We start from the raw sequence: 22500 nt of genomic DNA on the forward strand, positions 1-22500 counted from the left end.
GAACCTAATGCACTGAGGCTGCCCAAACTATATTAGCAGTATTTTAAATGCAGTAACTGGCCACTGGCATGCACTTCAAAACTACTTTAACTTCAACTCTGTGAAGTTGATTTTTATGAGTTCCTGCTTCATTAAGTGAGTTGTTGATTTGAATCTGATTTAATCCTTTTGAAATTTATTTTAAGATGTCGCATAATATGTTTTTTTGTATTTTCTAACATTATGCCATTTCTTTCAAGGTGGAAGTTTTATTACTTTCCATAAAGCATGGTTCAAAGGTTGACGTATAGACGACGTTTGTGCTACAACACACCGTCAAACAGAGTAAGAATGTAAGTTCCCTTATCATATTTTTAAGCTTTGTGCATGTAATTTTTCATCGTTGTACATAATTTTCTGTTTATACTTAGTGAACATTTCATAAACATTTATTATACATGTGAAAATGTAAACTATTTGAAGACATGTTGCGTTTCCGTTGACTTTTTTGTTATTAAACGCAACTTCAGTAGTGTTCAAAGAAAGTAATTGGACACTGTTAGGTTTTAGAAATTTTGGTAAAATCCTAGTATACGGTGCAGCCTTGGCGCGATTTTGAAAATTATCGCTAACACCAAAAATGACCCAAACAACGTCTATGTACTATACACCATATACATACCCAAACAACGTCTATGTATAACTATAATATATTCTTTGAATGACCCGTTTACAACTCGTCGTATATGTCTCGTTTTTATTGCTCATCATAAATTCGCCAAAAGTAGCCAAATCCCGTGTGCACCGGATACTAGGATTAAACCGAAATGGTAAATGAATCAAGCGTATAAAGGTTTGAAAAGTATGTATACTGCAATATTTACAATTGCAATAATTACAGTAGTTTAACAAAGTACTAGTACTAGTTTGTATATTAAATTCTTATAGAGTTTTTTATTTTTCGTGAAGATGACTTCAGAAATTTCAAAATGAGAACTAAATGTAGAGTAGTCAAGATACCAGACTATTTGTCTTTCGTTGAAATTGTGATCAGTACATATACAGGAATTATAAAATCATCAACACTGAATTTGTAAACCAGCTTCTTAAATAGTTTCCTATTCTACTGAAACAAATGATTCTAAGCATACTGCTGCATCGATTCATGTCACTGTAACTTCTGTGAAAATATAATACTTTCATAATGTGCAAATTTAGATCTGGTATATTTAACAGTGAATAGAATATAAAATTCGGAAGCAAAGTATTTCTTTAGAAATAGTAATTAAAGTTATTTAAAATGAATAAATCAGAACTAGGGTAGGTACAGCAAAAGAATCAAATCGATACCAAATAGGTGTAAACTGATAGAAATCAAACAAAACAGTGCAAAATTATTTTTAAATATATATGTTTGTTTGATAAAGCAATTAAGTATCCAGCTACTTTTATCACCATTATTTTTTAACTAATGTGTATTATTTTAAGGTAAAAGTTTACAATTAGGTGCTCTTTGGTTTTTTTTGGGGGGGGCAATTCTTTTCTGACACCAAGATCAGTGCCAGGAAGGCACAGTTTCAAGATGTCTACTACACAAAACCATAATAAGAAGTCGAAGAACTGCAAACTCTGTGTCCATGTACATATCGATCTATTTGCACTTAAAAAAAAAAATCAGTTATTTAGAATGAAAATGAAGCTAAAACCACGTGAAAACTATCATAGTAACCAGAAATGGGATTCCATTACCGAACCTGAACAAAATTTGTACCCAATTGAAGTGCACCGAATTCTACACTAGAGCCATCATCATTCGTTTTTATTAAATATATGTCTGAAAATTGAAAATGCTTACAAAAAATGAATTAGCTGCTGAGTAATTTTTTTTTAACTGCAGTTTCTGAAATGTTATGATGCTTGTGAGATACTTAATGTAAGAAATTTATTTTGTATTTTAGATCTAAAACTCCTGGTGGGCGATTAGTTTATTTGTATCCAGGAAAACCAGGCAAGGTTCCAAGATGTGGTGATTGTCATTTGAGGCTCAGAGGTGTATGTATGCTTTTTTAATTCATTAATTTTTAAGGAACTGTGAACTGTTTTTCTCTCCCTCTCAGAGTGTATCCCTTTTTGTAGGTGCATAAATTTTCCTCCTTATTAATATTTGTTTTTTATTTACTGTTCCCGAAAAATAAAAAGGTTGATCTTTGGATTATGGTAACTTGGTGAAAATTTGGCGACCAACTCTGCTACAGCAACCCTCTATTTTTTTTCCGCCGCCAGTAAAGACATGTTTCTTTTCTTTTTATTTACTGAACACTTTTTCCAACAATCTACTAGCCGAATTACACTTATGCTAGAAATTTTATGTAACAAAACTGCTTAATCATGACAAATATGAACTGCAAAATTGGGAAAAAGTGCACCATCGCAAACTCCTTGCGCGTTTTTCAGAATAGCACATACACATAAGCCATTTACACGTCGACTTATTTTTACTTAAAAAAACATCCCAGAATTGCACAAAAATGGCATTGCACACACACTTAACTTTATCCATCTACACTGCTATTTTCTCATAAATTACAAAAATTTGCACGAAAATGCAAAAAAAATCTGAATCTTTAAACTCTGTAAAAAGCACATATATGAAATTACCTGATCGCGAAAAAGTATATACCCTTTCCAAGGATGAACATTTCCACGTATAAAATAAATAAAATATCCAAAAACTTTTACCTCTAAATTATCTGTTATATTATAAACATCACCAACGAATTCATACCGCAAACATTACAAATTGTTACAAATACTTAGTGTCAAATATTTAAATTATTTCCATACACGTTTACTTCAACTGAAACATATACCAAATTCCTACAAACATAAAATTCACAAAATAACTATCATTTAATTAAAATATCACTAAAACATGTACACGTCTACTTATTTTTACGTAAAAAAATCCCAGAATTGCAGAAAAATGGCATTGCGCACACTCTTCGCTATATCCATGTACAATGCTTTTTTTGTCATAAATTAGAAAAATTTCACGAAAATGCATGAAAATTTTGTGAATCTTTAAATCCAGTAAAAAGAACATATATGAAATTACCTGATCGCGAAAAAGTATATACCCTTTCCAAGAATGAACATTTCCAAGTATAAAATAAAATATCCAAAAACTTTTACCTCTAAATTATCTATTATATTATAAATGTCAGCAACGAATTTATACGCAAACATTAAAAATAGTTACAAATACTTAGTGTCAAATATTTAAATTATTTCCATACACGTTTACTTCAACTGAAACGTATACCAAATTCCTACAAACATAAAATTTACAAAATAACTATCATTTAATTAAAATATCACTAAACCATGTACACGTCGACTTATTTTTACTTAAAAAAATCCCAGAATTGCACAAAAATGGCATTGCGCACACTCTTCACTATATCCATGTACACTGCTTTTTTCTCATAAATTAGAAAACTTTCACGAAAATGCATGAAAATACTCAGCGTATTCCAAAATAGTACAAACATATAACTCGCAAAATCACGATCATTAAATTAAAAAAACTCTACTTAAAATATAAATAAGCACATACATTAAATTAATAAAAATTAGTTTACAATCCAAATTACTTTAAACTAAATCATTGCTAATAACAATTTTCCAATAATATCATATTAATTTATTTACTCCTTACATTTAGAACAATGCATAAAAATAATATCCTCAAATGATTAAAAATACTAACTTATCTAATCTTCAGAATCTTCATTACATGGCACGCACACTTCCACTATTTCACACAACACACAATGAAGCTTGATACAAAATAATATAGTACTTCAGTTTTCCAAATTCTCCCCCTTTTCCGATTAAAGAACTGTAATTCGTCCATTAATGTCACATGACATATCTCATGATCTCTCATTTCCCTCACACAAAATAATGCGTAATCGGAAGTAAGTACTTCTCATATTATTACCAAAGTCCTAGGTAGTAACCTTTAGCGCCTTCAGAATGTCACCAAACTACCAGTTACCATATTCCAAAGATCAGCCAATAAATATAAAACAATATATTAATGTGTAAATTTGTTCGGTAAAAGCTTACAGTTGGATTCTCTCCTGATATTTTTGGCACCAAGATGGCTGTGAACCTAAACAAAGCTGAAAATGTGTTATAAAAACAACAAAAGTACTCATTTGTTCTTGCCTATGTCTTATTGTGAGTGTCTTGACTGCAGCATGTATAATTTTTTTAATGAAATTTATGTAGTCCCTGGATGGTTCTTCTTGATCTCTGTACTTGCAGTTATTGCAAAATAGAAATCTAAAATTTCATTTCCTGCTTAATCTGGCTCCATATGTCTTCGGTGGTGTTAGTGTGGTTGAGAAATGCATGAAGCCTAAATTGTTAAGGTGATCGTGCTTTCCAACAACCAGAGATAATCATGGTGCTAGGCAAGATTTTCCAAAATTCTACCTCCAGCGATCCTCCAGGTTTGGAGGGAAAAAAAAATTATATGACTTGTAGAAGTAACAGGAAAATGGTGAACCAGCCAGCTAATGTAAAACAATGGTCAATTCACAATTAAAATTCTCATAATTCAGTATATGTGATGTACTACAAATTACTTAGACCTTGATTCCTAAACTGAGAAGTTCCAATTAAGTTAACTTTAGAAATACGTTATCACATAACAAAAAAGGTTGACATAGAAAATTCTGGGTTACCAGAAAACTTATGCAATCCAAGCAGCACCCTTTTCTACACTAAAACCTTTCACTCAGAGGCAGATGATATTTCTGCATTTGAGATCATTTCTGTAATGTTGAATTCATAATAAAAAGATTAAAACTGAAGTACCAAACAGGTTTTAGTGTCACAAAGAACCTGTTGGCAGACGTGCATTTTTTTCCAGTGTTTAATCAAAAACATATTTAGTATGCATAAATTAATGCTAAGGAAGAAAATTATGACAATTAGCTTATGTAAGCTAAATTGGGTAAAGTGCAGAATCGCCCACTTATTTGTTTGGCACTTTTTACAAGAGTAAGAATAATTGGATTTTTGTCAATTTTCTTTGACTTTTTAAGTGAAAATAGGTCAATGTGTAGATGGATAAAGGGCCACAATGCCATTTTTGTGGAATTCTGGAATTTTTTTCATAGTGAAAATAGATCCATGCATATTGAGTATATCCAGTTCTTAAAAACGTGCCAAGAAGTGGGTGATTTTGCACTTTCCCCGCTAAATTTATGTGGGGTTAAGTGAAGAAAAAATTAAGCATTAGCTTAGCTAGAAAGGCATAAAGATAGTTGCACATAAGTCAGGTTTAACCTTTTAAACATATTGTGTATAAATTAACTGAAAAGGCACACATAAGTCCATGTATCTGCTAATTTAGCTTTTCATTTTTTCTTCTTCAGATAACTTATGCTCGTCCAAGAGAGTTGTCTGCTTTATCTAAGCGACATAAAACTGTAACTAGAACTTACGGTGGATCTCGGTGTGGCAAGTGTGTCAGAAGCAGGTATGAATTCTTATAATGTTTACTTAATATCGAATTTAATCCTTTTTATTTATTAATGCAGTTTAATATAATATAAACAATGGCTGATCTGAACCAGTGTGTTCTGACAGAAATGCCTTGAGAAATTTGATGTTATTTATAGTGGTTGTGAGAGCATTTGTTTAGAGCAAATTTATGTATAGATAATGAACTTAGGGTATCCTTATTGCTAGTAAGGAATTGTTGGTGTAGAAATCTCATTCTCTTATGGTATCCTTATTGCTAATAATAAATTGTTGGTGTAGAAATCTCATTCTCTTGGAACAGTGCTTGGAAATACTTTTGAATTTTTTCTTTTAAAATAAAGTCTAAAAATTTTTGCTAATGAAGTATATCATTAGAATGTTAATCTAAGCAGCTTTATGTATTGAAATTGATTAGAATTTTTACTTAATAATGCTAAAAAAAGCTGTTATAATGCTTTGTTGGTAAACGAATGAAAATTTCTCCATGGTAAATTGTGGGCATATTCAGTAGGGGTGGGATTTAGGATATTTTTGCCATTTAAAAAATGCAACATTGATTAAAAGTTCAGCATGAAATATTTTGCATTTTATTTTTCGGGGGTACTCAGATAGCCGGCAGTTGGTGAGTTTCTTTCCTGAAATTGTGTTTGCCAACTTGGGCGATAGGCACCAAACAGTGGGAAGAGTGTTTAGGTTGCTAGCCCAGATGTTAACTGAGATAGGGAAAAGGAAAGGGATATTTTCTTTTCTGTATGTCCTGACTTTGCAGATAAATCTTTGTGCTGATGATCACATGACTTTGTCACTAGATGTTTTAAATTCACTGTTTAATTATTTTCTAAATAAATTAATTACATTTGTAATTAGAATAAGATAATTTTATTTTTATACAAGAAATTTACAAAATATGCTCCTTTTCAGAATTCAATAATAGAAAAAAAAGAATTACAGAATTAAAAAAAAATTATTATAGAAAATGAATTAATTACACTTCTAATCAGAATAAAATAATTTTATTTTTATAGAATAAAATATGCTGTTTTTTTAACTTATTGCTCGTATTTCCAAATAATTTCTAATTGTAATGAAAATTTTTTAATTATCTACTTAATATTTAAATATATGGGAGTCTGGACATAACAGGAACTAATTTCTAAATAACTTCATTGTACTTCTAATACATATATATATTTTTTTACTTATGGAAGTCATTTGTTTAATCTAACCAAATGCCTTTTTTTTAAAAAAAATTATGTCCATATATAACTACGATTAGGATTATTTAGAATATCAAAAGCACTCCTGGGCTATTTGCTTAAAGAGAGAAAAGTCCATGTCCTGACTTCGAGACGAACTACCAGTGTGCAAAAGTTTTACCCTTCAGCTGCTAAAAGACACCGTTTAAAATTTATATTCAAATATAATTATTAAAAATGCAATAAAATGATAATTAGACTTTAAAATGCTAATAAGTTAGTATGAAATATGAAACAAACATTATTTTGCTGTGTTTCTACGTCAAGCATATTTCACCGATTTCTTTATATAGAGGATTTTGTGGATTAAAAGTTGGGTTTATCAGTAAAAAATCTAAACAATTAGCCAAAACATGGGCATTTCTGTATTTTCTAACAAAAAGGTTAATTAAATTTGTATCTTTGAATTGTAAGATCTGTCTCTAACTGTCCACATGCACTAACTTAGATCCTACGATGAAACTGGCGAATTCTCGCACAGGCGGTGAAATAAATACCAGCGCAGAAGAAGGGTGAAAATAACTATTTATTAGCTCAAACTAAAATAACAGACGGCACGAACTTCGTGAGTTACAAAAACACCGTTCACTTGCAGCAATAACTTAAATGTAGACAAGAATACAAAATCAAATCTGAAAAAATAAAACGAGTGCAAGAATGCACTTCAAAATTACTCCTAAGAGATGGACTTGCAGAGATCTAACCGGCGTGATACTAAACTGATAAGGCCAAAAGGCTTACTCAAGTGATTGCAAAAAAACAACGAAACATGAGCGCTAGGCTAGCGAAACACGCTCTGGATAAACTGAGATAATCACACGTTTAAAAAGCACTTCACTTAAAATTTAGATCCTGGCGAGAGAATGTGAGGGGAAGTTTGAGAAGTTGAGAACAGGTAAACTTAAAATAAATTTGTTATGTAAATTAAGAAAAACCCTACAGAATAAGATTTATATTTATAGATTTTTCTGATGTGTTACGCATATTCATGTTTAATAGTAATGAATGTAAAATAAACTGAAACTTCAAATAAGTAAAACATAAATCTTTGCATAACTGAAATACATTCACCGACCACATAAAATTGTTTCGGGGCGGTTGCCAGTTTGAAACCACTGTTATAGACAATGTTCAAATTGCACAGGAATTTTTAGGATTTAACTTTTCATGGAATAAATAGAGACAAATTCAAATAACTTTATCGTATTCTATTTGATTGTTCTCTTTCTGAAATTTAAACAATTGCATAATGTTGTGAAAAGCCGTAGAAACCTTTGTTGCAAAATCCTGTTTCCGTGTAGTTGTTAATTTCAGGATTACATTTCTTTGGTTACCTACATGAAAACTATTTTCGCACTTACACGAGAAAAAAAGAATAGAAATAATCCTCTTAACCTTATTAACCCCTTTGCGCCGACTGTCCTTGTCTACGTGCCAGCAACACACTCACTTCCTGCCCAACACGCAGGCGTGCCAGTGTCCTGGAACGTTTTAAAAACTATAATTTCTGCCACAAGATGGCACTGTATGTCCATATGGTTTCAGATACATGTACATTAGACCTACTTGAAATGAGAGAAGCATGTCTCACATACACATGTTTTCGATTATATAAACAAAAGGGGAAATAAATGTTTCCGAATGGTGTGATTTATGACGTCTCTTTAAATCGCATGTGGTAGTTGTTTATTGTAAATAGAGAAGTTTTATTTGCGCTAAAGCATTGGGTATTTTGGTTTGCAGTTCAGTTTTTATAAAATAATTCATCTTGTTAGACGTGAATTCTTTCTGTTTTTACCGTTGCAATGTCAAAGCGTCAAAACTGTTTAACAAAGCATGAAATAGCAGAAATGATGCAAAATATTTCAGATATTGATTCTGAAAGATTAACTGAAAGACATTTTCCAAAACTTTGTTCAGAAGAGACTGATAAGAAAATGAGACGACGATGCTTCGTTTGTTCACATTCCCGGGAAAATCCTCCAAAACGGCAAATGAGTTATTACGAGTGCAAGGAATGTAACGTAGGATTGTATGTAAATCTCTGTTTTCAAATTTTTCATACGAAAAGAGAATTTTAAGTAATATATTTAGTTTTCAGATGTATAATGTTAAAAGTCATAAAATGGTGAGTAATGAAAATAAAATGTGTAAAATATGCATTTAAACAAGAAATAAGGTAATTAATTAAAGTATATAGTATAAAAATATCTATAAAGCATAGGCCGTTTAAATACTCTATAGAGCATTATTAAACAATGCGTTGATACTTCGGAAATTTCATGGATTTAGGCTTAGTAGCAAAAAAGCCCCCAGCCCTGGACAGATGCTTGCGTAAGACACTGCCGGCCTCCGCGATAAGCGCACATTTGCGCTACCTGGCTCAAAGGGGTTAATCAAAATTATGTGCATTAAAGAATCCAGAATGTAAAATATAAACCTGACTGGATGATTGAATCGTTTGGAATACATTTCGAAGGTGCATTATTGTTATGGAAATACATGCATATTTTTTTAAAACTTTCATCATTGACTGTGTGATATACATCGCATTTTCGTGATCATTACTGCAATTATATAAAGAACATGCTTTCAAACATATATAACCATTATTATGGATAATTGTTCAAATTAATGGTAAGAATTAAAGAGAAGTATAAAAGTTAATAATGCTGGATTTATATATAATCATAATACAAAATACTAAGATGAAAAAAGTGCGTAAATTTACTTAATCACAAGAATAACTAATCGTTTACAATTTGTTCTATGTGTATGGTTTACCATCTTAGTGTAAAAGCTACATTTTGCCTTGCTCAATTTTCGCCCCCCCCTTCCCCCAATGAGCTGAAGAGGGAATTCTCGGAAAGCACCTTTTGATACCATTTCCCTCTTGGCGTGAAAAAAAAATCCTCGTGAGCATATGGCGATTTTTCACAATTCAAGATGACGAAAAAAATTGCACCATTGAAATTGCCACTTATCTGAGTTTTCCCTATTTTTCAAAGTAAATCAAAGCCCTCTTTTTTTACTTGTATAAAAATGCAAGGTACAGGAAATACTGCTTAATATGATCATGCCCATTCCGAGCTTATTTTGATTTTATAAAGCAATTGAGTTTTTATATGCAGGATTTCTTTTTGGTTAATAATACAAGGTTGGATATTGTTGGGGAAAGTATAAAAATATACTTATTTTATATAAGATTTCAACAGGTTTTATGAATGAAATTAGCACATGCCTGAATCTCTCCTTGTATATGGCCCTACTGTTAAGATTAATACTCTTTATCATTATGCCATTTAATATGCAAGTTACATACACTTTTTTATAAAACTTTTAATTTTTTCCATCGATAACAAGCCGTCTTAATTAAGAAAAATTTTAATTATTTCAACATGTTACACAGATCAGTACAGTATGTAAGCATATCGAACATTATTTAAAAATTTATCCATTCGAGTTCATTGCATACCTTTTGTTAGTAGCTTTTCAGCAGTAGTCTCCAAGACAACATTGCTTGTAACTTTTTGTATCTTCACATTTATTTAAGTTCAAGCATCCTCTGAATTTTTGATGTCGAGACTGCTGCTATTGGTACAGGATCTGTTTTTTCATCTTCGAATTCATTATTTTCGCAAATTCTTTAGTCTTCTTTGATAACTTCAATGATTTTTGCATCATTCTTTTCATAGCAGGTCTGGATATTTTCACCGATTTCCGAATATTCGAGGAAGATCTCATCTGGTATTTCTGCATGTCACATTTGTCTTCTGTCCTGGTAGTTTCCAGAAATTTGCTTTAAATCAAAGTCTGCCTTTTTTAAACAATTTGAAATCATTTGCATACTTTATCCCACGTATTTAAAATAACATGCATTGGTCGTATCAATTTCATTTACAACATTTTGAACCACTTTCTTCCTGTAATGACTTAAATGCTTTTATAACAGCTTGATCTAATGGTTGAAGAACGAAAGTTGTATTAGGAAGAAGGAAAATTAAATGTTATATGTTCTCCAATAACGCGAGATCAGTTGGATGGACAGTGCAGTTATCTAACAAGAGTGTCCCCCCTTTTTTTCTGAAGTTCTTTATCCCACTTTGCAAGAAAGTCGCCTTAATAAACATCCTGTGAGCCATCCAGTGTTTAGACAAACTCCTCTACCAACATTATTAATGAATTCTGTTGCCTTTTGATTCAGGATTTCTCATGACATTGTGGTGTTCTTATTTCTGCATTTCAAAACCACTCCAAGAAGGCAGATTCTTCTTCGGTAGACTTTCCACTTCGCTTAGTAAGACATTGCCATCACTTCATCCAAAATTGCCTCCATTCTTTTCAACAACATACATAGTGCTGGTTGTGAAATTCCAAGTTCTACAGAAGCTTCTTGGTGGGTGTATTTTGGCACAGCATCATATTGCTTCAACAATTTATCTTTTAATGTTCATGTTCTTGCATTTGAACATTTTGGGGCAGGGCCAAACCACAAAAGCACATTGTGGGTGGGTGAACAGAACAAACTGTGTGAGCAAAAAAAGAAATTTTTTTTATGGAGATTCTCTGATATCTTTTCACGTTTCCCTTTTCCTCCCAGCTGGTCTGAGCCGGGTCTAACTAACCTCTTGTGACTCCATTCATCTAGCCCTCCTAACCTCCATCCATTCATCTACCACTAAGTTTTTCGAGGCTCGAGTTGCCTGGTTCCTTCTGTAGAAATCAGGTGCTATCAGTCTCGAATAAAAAATAAAGACTTTTACGCTTGTTTGGTTTTTATACCATTTCAAGTCACCAGTCTTTGCACACTTTAAATTATAACCTTAAATGATAACTTATGATGAAATTTTTTTTAAGTTAAGTCTGTTTTTAATCTGTAGCAAATGATGTGTTGATGACATTCTGTTCATTTGCAATGTCAGAGGGCAAACATTTAGTGGAATTTTACAATTATTGGGTGTCCAATATTTTTGTCTTGAAAAAATATATGCCCTCATAAAAATTATTCAGAAGTGTACCTCATTTTGTATTGGCACATGAAGAATAACCATAAAAGGATCTTAAACTAAATTGATGATTAATAATTGGTGTCTATTCATGTTAGTTGTTAGGTGATCTTATTCTTTTCCTATAAGCTTACACATAATTAAACCATTGATTTATATTACTGAGTGCCTGGTGGAAATATGAAATTATTCATTAAAATGTGCAACGAATTATCGTGTAAATTATGGGATAATTCCTCGTGCGTCCCCAGTCGCCTTCAAGTGAGGGAAGAATATCAGGAATTATTGCATTCCCCTGGCAACTTTTGTGGTACGACGATACTTTCAATTTTTAATGTTCTTCGCTTAGAAAAAATTCAGTCTGTATTATTAGATAATGGTGTGTGGTGTATTCAATTATGGCAAAGCACACTAGGGCTATCTGCCTAAGGGGAGGGATGCCTTTCGTAAAGGACTTTCTAAGGGAAGCTGGCTCGTATACACGTTACACATGGGGAAAACCACAAAAACGCCCATGCAGCCAGCCCGTTCGTGGGATTCGAACCTCGGACCGAACTACCAGTGTTCAGCGACTATTATTAGATAATGAAACTTGTATGTATGGTGTTTCCTGCATCGTAGAAGAACAGCAGCACTTACGTCCGCCATATTTTGAACACTTATAGTTCTCCACCCGAACATGGGAACCTGCTTGAAAATTTCAGATTTATTTTAATTCTTTTCTGTTTTACCAGTGCAAATATCGCCATGCAGACTTTATTGGCTACAACATACAGTATACACATAAAAAATGTCAGTTCTAAGAATTTTTTATTTTGAAGGCATTAACATTTTGTAAAAAGCTAATAAACAATAAATTTGTAAAAAGACATTAATTTAAGAATTTACTGTGCTTTCATGGTTCAGCATCCTGATTCGCCGGTTTGTATCACGTGACCTCAAGTTATCTCATCTCCCGTAAATTATGCTACAAAAATCTAATTCTCTCAGTAATTATTTACACTAATTACAAGTTAAATCTTAATTTGGAACACAAGTTTAAATGCAGGAATTAATTCAGTTCGTACGAATAATTTATTCGGAAATTATGTAAAACCGCAGTGCTTTACTTCAATAGTGCATTCTCATTAGAATTGATAAATTTAGCCCTTGACTTTGCCTTTTCCATATTTTCATCTTCGGGTGAGCGGTGTGATTGCATCCTAATTGACTTAATTGCCGCGAATGGCCTTGGGGCATAAAATTGAACTATCTGAGTAAAAATTCTATGTAATTGTATGCCAGTATTAAAAGAAAATATGCTGCTAAGAAATGGCTGCGACTTGTTTTGAAAATGAGGTGTAAGGGGTTACCCAGTGAGGATATTCCGTTTGGTATCGGTTGTACCATTTTTCGCGCATTTATCGCTTGCACCGGCAAAATAGAAAAGTACCTACAAAACGTATGTGTTATGTAAAAACAAACATACACTAGCAGCTAGGTATCTTATTAAGCTATATTTAGAAGATTATTAGCATTATTAAACTTAATGCAAGTAGTAGTTTCTCCTTAGACTTTGAAATGGAGTGAATTCCATAATATTGATAGCATCTGCAGCCTAATTAACGCATGTATGTAATATTTTATGTTAAATTTTTCATGATACTATGATTCCATTGTATCATTTTCATAATACCAGGATTTCAAAATATTCATGATTAGTAATATTTTGATTCTGATATCTTTCTGAAATGCATTTGACAGGAATATGAGAATGAATTTTTCTTCGCATGATATATCATCCCACCTGTTCTAACTTTAAATTGCACTAAGCACTTGGCTCAAAGCTGCTAACATTCAGAGCATATATTTAATTCCAGTTGCATCACTTTGCTGTGCTGCTACTTTATGCGCTAGTTTTGAAATACCTGCTACATTAGCCTTATAATGGGCCATTATGTATCTCCAATTCACTGAACACCTATATGAGTTTGTACAGATTTTTTAATATTAAAAGTTTGAAAATAAGGCAAAACTTGAAATATCCGTTTAATGAAAAACAAATTTATAAGGGTGTACTGTTTGATAATACACATGTAAACTTAAATTGACAAACATGAATGGTACAAAGGAGATTGGGAATTTTTTCCTCTCCTCCAATGGAATTTATGAATATTCAAACATGATACCTTTGAAAGAGGTATATTATTTTCATAACTGCAAAATATTGAGCATTCATAGGGTAGTGCTGCCATTTAGAATCGAAAGGAAACAGTAGAAACTTGTGATTACAGCTTTTGGTGTAGAAAAATTAGCCTATTTTAGGTGGTTAAAAAATTGATAAACATCCGATATATATTATATGCCAGTGCCCTTCAAAGGGTTAAAAACTAATGTGGCAGCATTATTTCTGCATTATAAACTCTTCGAGACTCGAGTCGCCTGTTTACTCTTATAGAAATCTGGTGCTAGCTGTCTCGAATATGAAGTTAAGACTTTCATACTTATTTGTTTTATATAACATTTTAAGTGAAGAGTCTCTGAACACAAAAATCTATTCAGAATGTTATGTGATCCTGATCTTCCCACTGAAGTAAATACAAAATTTTATGATTTTCTGGTACATTTCTTCGAGACTCGAGTCGCCTGTTTACTTCTATAGAAATCGGGTGCTATCTGTCTCGAATATAAAGTGAAGACTTTTACACTTATATGTTTCATATAACATTTTGAGTGAAGAGTCTCTGAACACAAAAATCTATTCAGAATGTTATGTGATCCTAATCTTCCCAGTGAAGTAAATACAAGATTTTATGATTTTCTGGTACATTTCTTCGAGACTCGAGTCGCCTGTTTACTTCTATAGAAATCGGGTGCTATCTGTCTCGAATATAAAGTGAAGACTTTTACACTTATATGTTTCATATAACATTTTGAGTGAAGAGTCGTCTCTGAACACAAAAATCTATTCAGAATGTTATGTGATCCTAATCTTCCCAGTGAAGTAAATACAAGATTTTATGATTTTCTGGTACATTTCTTCGAGACTCGAGTCGCCTGTTTACTTCTATAGAAATCGGGTGCTGTCTGTCTCAAATATAAAGTGAAGACTTTTACGCTTATATGTTTCATATAACATTTTAAGTCACCAGTCTATGTACACAGAATTTTATTTGGAATGTTATGCAGTAATATTTTTGTATGTTAATATAAATCTTTGATTATCATTCTAACAATTAAAAATATGCGGTAGTTTTACATAGCTTTTCCTTAAATTTTTTATTGCTGTAAAACTTATTTTCTTACAAGTAAGAAAGCTTTTGCTTGTAGAATGTTTTATATCCTTAAGATATATTAAATTGGATGAAAAAAAGAATTATAAAAATCTTGGTAATAGAACTTTAGATATAGTTTTATATCTAAATTTAAGATTTTAAATTTATAATTACCACTAATATTTTTGTTAATGGACACAATCCAGTTTTTTATATATTTTATTGACCTAGTATTCAGCAGTAAAGTTTCTGATTTTGAATGTGTAATAATAGTAATTTAGTGTGGTATATAAAACATGATGGTAATGCTTATACTTTTTTGCTTCTAGCGATTACAAATATTATCTTTGTTTTTTATACAATTCATTGAATAGAAATCAAGCAACATAAGCATTAAATTTTAAATAATGCTTTTACACAAGATCTGTTATGAGTATATTGCTATTTTTAGGATAAGAAGGGGGAAATAAGCACATTTTTTTTTTTTTTTAAAGGTCTATAGAGTTGTTAAAAATAAAAATTTTATTTTTGACATGGCTTTAATAAGAAGGAAGTTTTCTGTCAAATAAAACCAGTGTTGGTATACATCTGGTGGGGTCCTTTATAAACTTTTAACATTCATGCAAGTGATGATATCAGATAGGGACAAATGATATTTAAATGATTATTATATCATTTTACTGATGCATAAATGTTTTAAATTATGTAATGCATACTTCAAAAGAACATGATGGTAATGCTTATACTTTTTTTAGCAATTTTTTCTTCTAGCGATTACGAATATTCTCTTATCTTTGTTTTTTGTGCAATTCATTGAATAGAACTCAAGCAACCCAAGCATTAAATTTGAAATAATGCTTTTCAACAAGATCTATTATGAGTATATTGCTATTTTTAGGATAAGAAGGGGAAAATAAGCACATTTTTAAAAAAATAAAGGCCTATAGAGTTGTTAAAGAAAAAATTTTATTTTTGACATGGCTTAATAAGAAGTAAGTTTTCTGTCAAATAAAACCAGTGTTGGTATACATCTGGTGGGGTCCTTCATAAACTTTTAACATTCATGCAAGTGATAATATCAGATAGGGACAAATTATATTTAAATGATTATTATATCATTTTAGTGATGCATAAATGTTTAAAATTATGTAATGCATACTTCAAATTAAGAAAGTATTCAATTTCCCCAAATTTTAACCATGTATTCTTCAGCAAATCTTTAAGTGCCTTTTGGTGATAAAATGTAATAGGTGTTTATTTGGCAATTGCATTAAATAACAGTGACATCTGCATCCATGTAGACTCTGATAATGAACAAGTTGTGATATATATCTTGTTTCTTATTCCTCTTTTATGCTATTAGCTATCCAAGTTTGACAAGCAATCATCAAATGTGTAGGTCAACCTGAAGAAATTAAGACACCTGCTTGCATGCATACATATAACTTAAAAAGAGCTATGTAAAGGGTGTTGTAGATTTATGTGCCTTAACTTATCCAAGTGTAGAAAATCTTTTGCTGATTGGATTTATGATCTATTCCTTGATCTAATCAAGAATTCTAGATTTAATTTTCGTAAACTGTTAGAATATTCAAGATTTAAAGAAATGATTTTTTAATGAGATTTATGTATATGATGATATCAGATAGGGACAAATGACATTTTATGATTATTATGTCTTTTTACTGATGCATAGATCAGTTAGTAATTTTTCAATTAAAAAAACTAATGATGTTTAAAAGTGTGTACTGTAAGTGAACTCATTTGTCTTCTTAACCTTTTTGAAATTAGGCAAAAAAAAAAAAAAAAAAAAAAAAAAAAACAAGTATAGTTTGTTATAGATTTTGAATAAAACTGGATATCCCAGGTGATCAGACATATGGCATTTTTCTTTGGTAAGAGAGGGGAAAAGATATTTGTTAAGTAAAATTTAAAACATGTTAATAACCTGGGTGATGGCATCCCATTTTCCTTAAGAGGATAGTCACAGTTTTGAGAAATCTTTGCTAGTTATATTTGTGATTTGCTTCTTAATCTAGGCCGAATTTATAAAGATTATTGCAATATTTAAAATTTAAAGAAATGTTCTCCATTTTGATTTTTAGATTTATGCATATGATGATATCAGATAGGGACAAATGATATTTTATGATTACTGTATCATTTTACTGATGCATAGAAATGGTTCTCAGCAATAGTTCAATAAAAAGAAAACTGCAGAGATATTAAATTATGTTTCGTCATGTGTTAAGTGAATAGATTAATTTCTCTTAACCTTCTTGGTAACATGTATGAAAACACAGATAGCCTAATTTCTCTTAACCTTCTTGGTAACATGTATGAAAACACAGATAGCCATTATGTGCTTTCCATTCCTATTTAAGTTGTTCAGCATTAATGTGAATAATAGTGATTTAATTATGCTGAGCACTGTAACTGATAGCATACTTTTTCTTCAGGCTGCATCAGTAGTCACTGTTGATTAATAGTCTGCCAAATTCTACACAGATCTCAAATCACCAGCTTAGTGGTCAAATTAGATACTGTAGGGTAAATGAAAAGGAAGGCACAACTGGCTTTGTCCTTAATCTGTTAATGATGATAAGAATATCTTACTATGGAATGCATCTACATCAAAAATCAAAAACAATATTGCAAGATACAGATTGCAGTTGTCTCCTTTTTTCTGTTGATTTCTGTTGTTTATACTTATTCTCCTTTTTTCTGTTGTTTATACTTATGTACATACATTTTGAAAAAGGCGTATATTACTTAGTCTTATGTTTTTCACTTTGTTTCTTACATAGATTGCATCACAAAATTGATACAGTAAATGAAATTTGATATATATAAATGCTTATCTGAAATGCTGCATCCAGTTAATGGCTGAGTAATTAAAAGTCACTGATCTGTATTTCTGGCAGCATTATTTCTTACCAGACTGTTCTGTTGGAATTTGTAGTTTTGATATACATGATCGTATTATTAACTAGTTTCAGAGAACACCCAGACCAGTACTTAAGTCTGCAAACAATTTGGTGCTTGGACAACATGGATTGTCCCTTGATTTCACTGAATCGAATAGGCCAGAGTACTGTGACCCATTCAGGACATGCACACTGTGACTGAAATAGCTCACTGACGTGCAAGGCAGAAACACTGTTATTGTAGTGATTAGGTGGGATTCTGGCTTAATCGATCACAATCCCACATATGGAGCTTCGTGTCACTGGTCATGGGCTAGGCACATGTAGTTGTATTTGTGTCCTGGATATATCGAATTCTTTATTCACAAGTAATCGCCAGAGGCCTGAACACAGATATCCCACTGTTTCACAAGCTGAAGGATTCCCTCTTCCCTGAATTCCTTAGCCATGACAGGAGCCAGTTCTCCATTGTGTCCTTCAGTTCGTCATCCAAATTGAAGCACTTCCCTTTGAGATGTTACTTCTCACCAGATCACTTTATTGATGATTTTGGCCATGATTACAGTGTTTGCATGGCCTGGTCTTGTGTCGTCACTCAAACACTCCAGGCCTTCACGAAAACTGGCACTCCACTTTCTCACTAACTTGTCAGATACAATCTTCCTCATATATGACCATCATGAATATCAGCATGTTTAAACCCTTCTTCAGTCAGAAATCTGATAACACATCTCTCTCTCCTCCTCAATCGTTGAATTTTGCAGTGTGAATGCCATGATGTTCTCACATGCACTGTTGCATCAACTGGATTGAACACACAACTGCTTACTTCTCTCTTACGTCATGTGCATAATCATGCTGGACACCACATTTGTGCTCTTCTCTTAGGTGTCTCATTTTGTTATGCTAAAGCAGTATACTCAAACCGTTTTATTTGTTATGATGTTTTGTACCTTTTCTTTTGAACAACCCTTATAATTATGACGACAAAATATTATGGCTACTGCAGTTTATAGCAGTGATGGCGAACCTATGGCCCGCGTGCCGCAGTCGACATGCAGAGCCTCATCAGCTGGCATGCAACTAAAATATTATTTCCTTAATAAATAATCATAATAAAATATTACTATGTAAATTAACCTGTTGAGTGCCTAGCGTATTTCTTAGGTAATCCCGTTCAGGCCACGCACGCTGCTTAAAATCGCTGGCATTGAAGGGCCAGCGATTCTTATCGCAGTAGAAGATAGTTTACGTTTGGAATGTGATTCCTATAGGCATTCATTCAACACATTATGCTCCAAGTCTGTTTTGTAAATAGTTACATTCTATGCAAAGATATTACAAAGCAGAAAATTAGCATTACTGAAGTCTGGAAAGAATTAGCGCTATCCCTTACAAGTTGTGAAAAAGAAGATATTCCATCAAACAGAAATGCAAGAATATCTGAAAAAACGACAGCATAAACTCCAAAAAAAAAAAAACCGGAAAAAGCCTCTGAAGTACGGAAATATTGTAAATTATGTTATGATAAAAATGCAAACTGAAGCTGGTAGTGTAATGGCCAGAAAAAAGGACTAAGACAGTTGTCACAATTTGTTATAGCTGTAATAGAGAACCGTTTTTATACTTAGTGTTTCAATGAAATCCATTAGTCCTGTAATGAATCAAAATTAAGTAAATTTTAAATAATTTTTCTGTAATTCCATAAAACAGTGTAAATTGTTTAGTTGTATATTATGTTACACGCTGTCAGCCAGCTGCGGTCGACGCGGCCTAAACGGAAAGTCTAGTGTCGGCCACAGATGGTTGACATGGTGCTCAACGTGTTAAATAAGTGTTTTAGTCTGTTCTTGAACATTTTACTTACTTATGGCACTTTAACACAAGATAACTACAAGATTTAACCACAAGATTGTTTCCAAACTTGAGGAAGCTGAACGGAAGCTGTTTATTGAAGGGAAATTGAGGAATTCTAATTACCAGAAAGTTGGTTTTTGCAATTATCTTTCTAAAACAAATCATCTAACAATGGCCAGCTTCCAAATTTCACTATGCCTAGAAAAGCATAGTGAATCGGTAAATCGCTATAATCAACTAAATACCATTTTGAATCACTCTCCGATGTGGATTTAATCAAAAAGGTTTTAGTCATGCGGCCCCAAAAAGGTTCGCCACCACTGGTCTATAGTATACTGCAAGTCTGTGCTTAAAATATTTTCTGAACTTGAATGGAATTTTCAAAATAAAATTTTCCCTATACTGCTGCAGTAAATAAAATACTGTTCTTAGCATGGAATGTTTGGCAAATAATAAATTTTGAATCAAGGAAAGTTTTATTCCTTTAATGACGAGACAATTTTTGTATACTTTCACTGAGTGGCCTTTTGAAGCTTATATACCTATTTATAGTAAGTTTGCTTCCTCTTCATTAATGATACATATATTAGGATCTTGTATGTAAAAGACTACTTGCAAGTGATGATATATGATGTATGATTTCTATGAATGTATTTGAACTCTCTCACTGATGCAAAACAGTATAAGTTAGCTTTGACTGAAATATGTAGGTTTTTGAAGTATAAATTATACTTGTTCTCATATCATATTTTGCAAGTGATGATATTTAGCACATGACATTTGTGAGTGTGTTTGAACTCTCTCACTGATGCAAAATATTTTATTACTGTTTTTCACGTTATAAATTGTAAAAAAAAAAAAAAAAAGGTATGGATTGCAGCTGATGTTATTAAATATATGACTTTATGATTGCATATAAACACTCAATATTAGTTGTGCATGTAAAGTATCTGGGATTATTTGTAAGGCATGAAAAGTGTTTCCCAAGTTATTTGTTTGCAAATGATGAATCCTTACTGTATGATTTCTGTGAATACATGTGAACTCTCTCACTGATGCAATATAAAGTATCTGGAATTATTTGTAAGGCATGAAAAGTTTCTCAAGTTATTTGTTTGCAAATGATGAATTCTTACTGTATGATTTTTGTGAATATATTTGAACTCTCTCACTGATGCAAAGTGTAAATACCCTTAACATATTTTAGAAAAACATTTTATGTGTAATTTAGAAATTAAAACTTATAGTTTTTGTCTTTAGTACTTTTGAGGTTCCTAGTAAAAATACTAATTAGAGGGAAAGATTAGCAAGTTAGACCAGATAGTGCATATGTGGTTTCATTCTGTATAAATAAGTTAACAGCTGTGAACCCAAGAATTCTGCTGAATAGTTCCATCATTGTTCCACTCTCAATTTCTGACTAAATAATCTGTTATCATTCATGTATTTGTGTATTAATTATAAAATCTTTTCTGTATTGCAAAGAATCTAATTATGTCTGATACTCATTGCTGCAGTGTGTTTCATTGTGGTACCTTGATGGTGTATATATAACTTATGTTCTTTCTGCATAAAAAATTGGAAATTTGGACAGTTGTTGGTTGCTGAAAAGTACTGGTAGGACTTCTAATAAGTATGAGTGATTTAAGTTGGGTGAAAATAAAAGGTCTCCCTCCACAAGTAACTTAAGTTTTTGGAACATTATATCAGAGTCTTACTTTATCAAATACTTGTAACTTTTCTTAAAGACTATTGGTCATTTTTGACTATTTGTAGACACTTCTTTTATATTTTTAAAAGCATGCATGTAAAGAAAAAAAATTTTTTTTTTTTTTTTTTTTTTTTTTTTTTCCAGGATCATTCGTGCATTCCTCATTGAAGAACAGAAAATAGTAGCAAAAGTTCTTAAAGCACAGCAGATCACCTCAAAAGGTGCAAAATAATGTGTATGGTCTGTAAAATAAATATATAACTGAATGTATTTGTTGTGTTTACTTACATATGTAAAACATTTGTAATGCATTGACTATTTTCACATACTGTTTTAGAAAATTTTCCAGAGTTGATGTATAACATTACTTTGGAAACATTTAACAAAACTTGCTTTTGTTGAAATTATCATTCAGAATGAAATTAAAATAAATCAACAAATATTCATAACACTTGTTATAGTAAAAAAAATTAAATTGTTTTACAAAGTATTATTTATTGATTATTCAGCGATTACAGATTTATTAGGTTTGAAATGTAATCTTAAACTTTAGCACATTTGGTGTACTTATCAGGTTGCATTTTTGTTAATTGTAAAACAATGATCTAACATTTTGAGAAATGCTTAAAATCGTAAAAATTTAAATGAACTTTTGCCCTTCAAAGCTGTGGATTTTTAATTTGAAAATGTTTTTGCCAGTGCATTAAATTCTACTCCCAAGCTTGCTGTTATAGGATATATTATGTAGAGGTATTCTTACTTCCATATGACAACGAAATGAATTGGGTAAAGTGAAGTACTTCTAGACGCTAAGATTTTTGGAATACAGTTTTAGCCAAAATCGACAGAAGGCTGTTAATATTAATCATCAGAAATTTCTGCCTGTTTTTACGATTGCCATTTTGGATGAATCTTTTGAATGTGTTCATGAGTTATAATTAATTCCTATTT

General features: G+C 31.6%; 1 protein-coding gene across 1 annotated transcript; it reads left to right on the top strand.

The window, feature by feature from the left end:
• The first annotated feature begins 70 nt into the window (after positions 1–70).
• Positions 71–21819, top strand: LOC118183749 (large ribosomal subunit protein eL34-like). Its single transcript, XM_085806743.1, has 5 exons — positions 71–135; positions 240–332; positions 1938–2031; positions 5430–5533; positions 21694–21819. The coding sequence occupies exons 2-5, from the start codon at positions 268–270 to the stop codon at positions 21779–21781; spliced, it is 351 nt and encodes a 116-aa protein (XP_085662869.1). The 5' UTR covers positions 71–135; positions 240–267; the 3' UTR covers positions 21782–21819.
• The last annotated feature ends 681 nt before the right edge of the window (positions 21820–22500 follow it).

The sequence above is a fragment of the Stegodyphus dumicola genome, chromosome 1 (assembly GCF_044657685.1).
Source record: "Stegodyphus dumicola isolate Sdum_Otavi_A_Nest chromosome 1, ASM4465768v1".
Lineage (NCBI taxonomy): Eukaryota > Metazoa > Arthropoda > Arachnida > Araneae > Eresidae > Stegodyphus > Stegodyphus dumicola.

Bases quoted from the DNA above. Each gene is read 5' to 3' on its own strand.
- LOC118183749 (XM_085806743.1), top strand. From the start codon at position 268: ATGGTTCAAAGGTTGACGTATAGACGACGTTTGTGCTACAACACACCG. The intron at 333-1,937 runs GTAAGTTCCCTT...TTTGTATTTTAG, and splicing joins CCGTCAAACAGAGTAAGAAT to ATCTAAAACTCCTGGTGGGC. The intron at 2,032-5,429 runs GTATGTATGCTT...TTTCTTCTTCAG, and splicing joins GTCATTTGAGGCTCAGAGGT to ATAACTTATGCTCGTCCAAG.